Source organism: Coffea eugenioides, chromosome 1, assembly GCF_003713205.1.
Source record: "Coffea eugenioides isolate CCC68of chromosome 1, Ceug_1.0, whole genome shotgun sequence".
Lineage (NCBI taxonomy): Eukaryota > Viridiplantae > Streptophyta > Magnoliopsida > Gentianales > Rubiaceae > Coffea > Coffea eugenioides.
Genome location: NC_040035.1, coordinates 33,199,034 through 33,205,372, shown reverse-complemented (window position 1 = coordinate 33,205,372; position 6,339 = coordinate 33,199,034). Strand labels below are relative to the sequence as shown.

General features: G+C 35.0%; 1 protein-coding gene across 1 annotated transcript; it reads right to left on the bottom strand.

The window, feature by feature from the left end:
- Positions 1–1,648: 1,648 nt before the first annotated feature.
- LOC113770690 (probable leucine-rich repeat receptor-like protein kinase At1g35710) lies at positions 1,649–4,112 on the bottom strand. The gene is made up of 2 exons (XM_027315243.1): positions 2,177–4,112; positions 1,649–1,902 (listed from the first exon to the last, which is right to left on the bottom strand). Exons 1-2 carry the CDS (start codon positions 4,110–4,112, stop codon positions 1,649–1,651), a joined length of 2,190 nt encoding a protein of 729 aa, XP_027171044.1.
- Positions 4,113–6,339: the final 2,227 nt, after the last annotated feature.

Below are 6,339 nucleotides of genomic sequence, written 5' to 3'. Positions count from 1 at the left end.
TAAGTACGATAAGACTACTTTTTACTTGGTTTTCGAGTATATGGATACTAGACTCAAAATTTTCCTCCAAACATTACAAAAAATATTAGAAATTGGCTTTTAAGTAGATGTGGTTACATATGCGACTTTCGATTTCGATTAAAATCAGCATGTTGTTGCTGAATTCTTAAAACTTTGATACATTAGTGTGCGAAGGTATTACAAGGCAATGGTGGTTGCAACGGTGGTTTGCTAGGTAAAGATGCTTTATTTTGTTTTTAATTTTTGACTTTTTATTATAAAGTTGTTGAGTGTGTAATTCTTTGGCTCCTATTAGAACTAGGTCTGAATTTTATGATTTAGGTATATGAGTCTCATTACAAGGCAACGATGCTTGAAAGAGCAGATTCTTAGACATTAATTAACTATAAGCATGTAACATAGTGATTATCTCATTGTCTTAACTTTGTAAGTGTATAATTATTGATTATTTTATTGTGGTTATAATTTTGGGCATGCCTCGCACTTTGTGCATAAATTATTGCAATACTTGTGGACATGTGTTTGAAATGCTTTTAGTTAAAAATTGTGGTTAAAATAACTAATGAATGTAAGTATCAATACGACGTACTTCTATGGATTCTGAATTTTTTTGTGCCTCCCCTTCATATTAGAACCTAATTTCCAAGGATAAGTGATTAATTGTTATAATGTTCATGTATGTAAATAATTTTATCTCAAAATCTAAATAATTTTATATAATATATATTTCATTTCAAACTGGATTGATAATCTGTTGAAATGTACAAAGAAAAAAAAGAAAGAAAATATATGTTAGCTTGTCAATCTAATTTACATATAATATAATTGAGTGTTTAATAATTAATATATGTGAAAGAAAAGGAGAGAACTCATGATCAATTAATCGTTCATAGTGCAAAATGATAAGCACATGTAGTATGCCCAATTTGAGACCAACTATAAATCCAAAAGAGAAGAAAGATATGAGAAACTAGTGGCATTATAAAACAAAGAAACTAAAAAAAAGAAGTAAAAGAAGTTTAAATAGTATTTGTAATACACGTCTAAAAACAATATGATCTAATTTATTTATCGTTTTATTTAAAACTCTTAATAATATTACTTAAAACTTAAGAAACTATAACAATTCAAACTCTAAATAGTGGGGACAAAAAAAAATGCAAAGTAAAAACTGTTGGCCGAAGGTAAATTGATTTTGACCATGAGAATTATTGAATTGTTGTCTATTGTCCTAAATTTGAAAAAAAAAATGGAGAAATTTTGGAGACCAAATTTATTTTGATCAAAACAGTTGGGCCTAATACTGGATCAGAAAACTGGACTTCTCCCAATAAAGATGTTCATTTCAAGTTTACAGTTTGATATGCATTTTAGGTAATATTGACTTTTTCTTTTGTCCATTTCAAGAGGACGGGGTGCAAATGTCATTTCCTATTGTCGTCAAATGTATAATAGAAACCATTAGGTGGAATCTGACAATCATAGCTTCAAATTTCAAAACACTGGTGAATCCATTAACGACTGTTAAAAATTACAACATTTTCTATATATGAAAGATTTGGGATTGCAGCTTGACCTGCAATTACATCACCACAACTCTACTGGAGGGTTCCGAATTCCAACTTATTTATTCAAAGTCAAAGGTTATCGGACCAGTGAGACTGTTATTACCCAAGCCTAAATAGTCCAGACCTTCCAAATGAAACAATGACCTTGGAATGCTTCCAGTGAAGTTATTGCTGTTGAGGTCGATGTGATACATGAATGGGTAATTCATCCAACAGTCAGGAATTTCTCCTGATAGAAAATTCTCCCGAAGATCCAGATATCGAAGAACTTGATTTTCATTCTTCACTTCACACAAAATGTGAGAGATGCCTCCTGAAAATAAATAGTTGGAAATTAAGTTCTAAATATGTCAATCAATGATAAATTAATTGGGTGTGTAGGCAATTGAATGTGTTTGATTGTTGTGTGCATATAAACCTTTTAACATTTTTAGAGATATTTGAACTTTTATCATAAAATTAATTGTGAGAAAGTTCCACGTGGACCAATAATGGGTTGAATAATCAAGAGTGAATAGCTATTGAATGTGCTCGACTATAATGCACATATAAACCCTTAACAACTTCAGAGATATTTGAACTCTTACCATGGAGTTGATTGTGAGAAAGGTCTACGGTATCCAATGATGAGTTGAATAACCAAGGTGGAATGTTATCTGAAATTCCTGCGAAGGACAAGTTCAAATCCCAAAGGATTTTTTGTGATCGGATCCATGTAGGAAATTGGGGACCCAGCTTCCATGAACTCAATTCAAGTGTTTCAAATTGGACACGAGGAGTCCAACTTGCACTTACTCTTAAGGTCAAGGAGTTTCCAGATGCATCAAACTTCGTTAAAGCTGTCAGATTGTCGAAGTGACTCTCGCTCACAATGCCTTCCATTGAATTGTCGTCAATATGAAGCTCTTCAAGTTTGGAAAGCTGCCCAAGACTTTCAGGAAGAGTTCCAGTGAGTTTGTTGTGAGATACATCCCAGAACTCCAAGGATGACAGTTTTCCTAAATTTGATGGAATTGAACCAGATAGAGCATTATCATTTAGCGAAAGGTGTTCGAGCTGGGTACATCTTCCTAAATTTGATGGAATTGAGCCAGATAGAGCATTATCATTTAGCCAAAGTTCTTTGAGCTGGGTACATCTTCCTAAATTTGATGGGATTGAACCAGACAGAGCATTATGATGTAGCAAAAGGATTTCTAGCTTGGTACAGTTGCCAACTGCGCTTGGAATTGGACCATTCAAGTGATTACTACCCGCATCAAGTGTAATCAAGTCCTTCGATGTGAATACTTCACTTGGTAAAGAGGAGCTAATGTTGTTATCATATAGATCAAGACGTTGAAGGTTGGAAATGTTGGCAATAGAGCTTGGGATAGAACCTCGAAACTGATTGTAGCCAAGATCAAGTGAAATTAGGGCAGTTAAAGTGGATAATTGGCTTGGGAGGAAGGTAGCGAAGTTATTGTCTGATAGATCCAAAGACGCAAGGGAACTCCAATTCCAAATTCCATCCAAGGAGCCTTCGAATTGATTCCCCCCAAGGTTCAGAGAAATGAGATTGTTAAGATGAATAAGCTCATCTGGTAGTGAACCATTTAGATAGTTTCTAGAAAGATCCAAGAGCTTGAGGGAAGTCAAGTTCCAAAGATCTCTGGACAATGGACCTTCAAATGAGTTCCAACTTAAATCAAGGGAAGCAAGGGCAGTAAGACCGAATATCCATCTAGGGACGACGGGTCCAAGAAAATTTTGAGAAAGATCTAGGACAGTAAGAGAAGAAAAGTTGGCATGGAAGAGTGAGACAAATGTATCTCTGCCACCATTATAATGAGAAATTAAATCAAGCTGACAAGAGAACAAATGTATCTCTACCAAAGAAGGGATCGTGTTAATCTCCTCTAGCCAATTAGACGCTAGACTAAGGTCCACGCCACCCATGTCTAGGTGCTCCAGATTAGAGAGACCAGCCAACCATTGTAGGTTATCAACTTGAAGATCGACCGGATAGCCTCCTATGCTTAAAGTGCGTAAACTTGACAGGTTTCCAAGCTGATAGGGAACCATTCCTTGAAATCCAGCTCCAGATAAATTCAGGTACCTTAGACTTCTGAGAGACCCAAAAAAACTGGGAATTGGAATTCCACTGAAATTATTTAGACTTAGATCAAGGTAACGCAAGTGAGTCAAATTTTGTAACGAATGACTGATTTTACCGCTTAATGATGATTTAGGATGAGCAGACACCACATCATAAATGACATGAATTTCACGAACAGGACTCTGAAGGAGAAGTTGAATCACGCGGCCACTTCGGTTGCTACAAACAACTCCTTCCCATTTGCAGCAATCAACGTCGTGAATCCAAGACGAGAGTCTACCAAAGGGATCTTTCAAGTCTTTCTTGAAGTCCATAAGAGCTTGTTTCTCACTTGCATAGCAAGTTGCATTTACAGTTTTGCTGGAAGAACAGAGTAAAATTATTGCGAGGAGTAAGAAAACAGAGAAATGGGTTGATCCACCCATGGTCATGTGAAATGTCGGAAGAAATACATTGCAGTACTTCGGCTATGTTGCAGATAGATATATAGAGAGAGCGGATACCTTTATGGTGGGAACGGGTTGACCGTGCCAATGGTAGGAAGGCTTCCAGAGGCCGACACGTGTTGCAGGTGGATGGATTGCAGACGGAGACGTTTAGCCGTGGAATCGCGCGTGGAGATGCAACGTTAACATGTTGTCCGCTGCTGCAAGTTAACAGCAGAGGTTCGTACAGCCGTTTGCGTTTTCCAACGCAGTTTGGTGGGCCGGGGTAGTGTAATTGCAACTCAGAACCACTGCTCATTTATACATTTGCAAATCTACCCGTTAGCAACGGGAAAATGCTGCCAAGGCCTTGGGCAAAAAATTATGCGTAAAGAACGAACCGAAGTTTGAACAAATAATAAATGTAAACCGTGCATGCGAGCGGGATAATAACTTGGAAGAAGGAAAAGCAGAGGAGAGGTATCCGTACTACTCCCTCCATCGTACTTTGATAGTCCAATTTTGCTCTTACGTCTGTCCCAAATTCTAGTACATTTTTCAATTGAATTGAAAATTTTAGTTGTATTTAAATTTTCGTAAAATAGCCTTATTAAATGTAAGTTGTTGTTACTATATACCCACTTTATATAATGAGAGTTGATTCTTTTTTTACCATTAATTGAAGTTTCCATAAAGTTGTAATGTAATTAATGTGATGGTATTTTAGGAAAAAAGTTACTTAAATTGATTGTTCGAACAAAATTAACTGCTTTTTCTTAGACCGTGCGAAAAACAAATTTGAACAGTAAATCTGGGACGGAGGGTGTAGTTTCGAGACAACGGCTCCAAACACTACCTTTATGGTAGGAAACCTTTGAGCAATCGTAACGTAGGCAGACCCGTAACAGGTGTATTTGTAAAATGAGGAGTTGACGCTCTGTTATCTTGCAGTGGTAACACCCGTGCAGATAAACAAAACAAGACGTATGCGGATGCAGGCCTTTTTCCCCTCCAATTGCTGCGTTTAATGTGCAGTGTTTCCCCACTGCTTTAATACATTTTTAAAAATTGTGAAACTATAGTTTTGTAATAAAATTAATAATAACATACCAACAACAAATACCCATGACATAAATATACTAAGCAATTACAAAAATATTTATGATTATGCACATGTAGTTTAGAATTTGCTCCCAAACACCGTGGAACTAAATTTTTCATTAAATTTGAAGACAGTACGGAAAAAAGACTGATTAATGAAAATACGATGTTAAAAAATTTTGAATTCACCGTCACAAAACATGAATTGGTGGGCAATACCAAAAAGCAGGATACTTTAATCATATAATGAAGCAAAGTCATAAATTTGAAGGCAAAGTTTTCATTAATAAAAATGCCAACTCTTCACCGCTTTGTTATCAGGCGTCCGATGTATGAGGAAAGTGGCAATAATTAATGTGGTAATTTATTCGGTTTATATAAGTTTTAAAATTCTTTTTGAGTTTCGACAAAAAAAAAATGAAAAATGTGTAAGACAAAGCACAAAAGTCAATTTGATTGGTGTGTTAGGGGAAAGAATAGCAGATATGTAATGTACCTGTATTTGACGTTCAAAATACTGCAGTGATGTTTGTGAAAAACACCGTAAAAAATATGTAATTAAAATGGAACCAATTTTGATTATTTAAAATACCCAATATGTGAATGTGTTTTAACTGATATCCATTGATATGCTAAAGCATCGTTATCCCACGAAATACCAGCACCTTAACACCCATTTTTTCCATAAACAAATTTATTGATGACATAAAATAAAACTATACCCATTTTCCAATAAATGGGTATTTCAAAGAAATACCCAGCGTATTATTGGAAAATGGTTTTATTTCTATTTTATCCAATAAATAAATTTGTTTATGGGAAAATGGATAGTATGTTGTTGTAATAGATAAAGCCATAAAGAGGTGGGGTTGTATTCGAAAACAAGTACATTAAAATTTAATCGGGTTAAAGAAGTTGTATTCGGAATAATGGGTTTCAAAGAGATGAAATTTGATGAAAAAATGATACTTTACGATATCAATAAATAACAGTTGAAACACATTCACAGACTTGGTATTTCAAATCACAGTATTCATTATTTAAAATACCAAATTTGGGAAAGTATTTGAACTGTTATCCAATGGTTTCGTAAAATAATATTTTTGGTGAAATAGCAGTTCTTGAA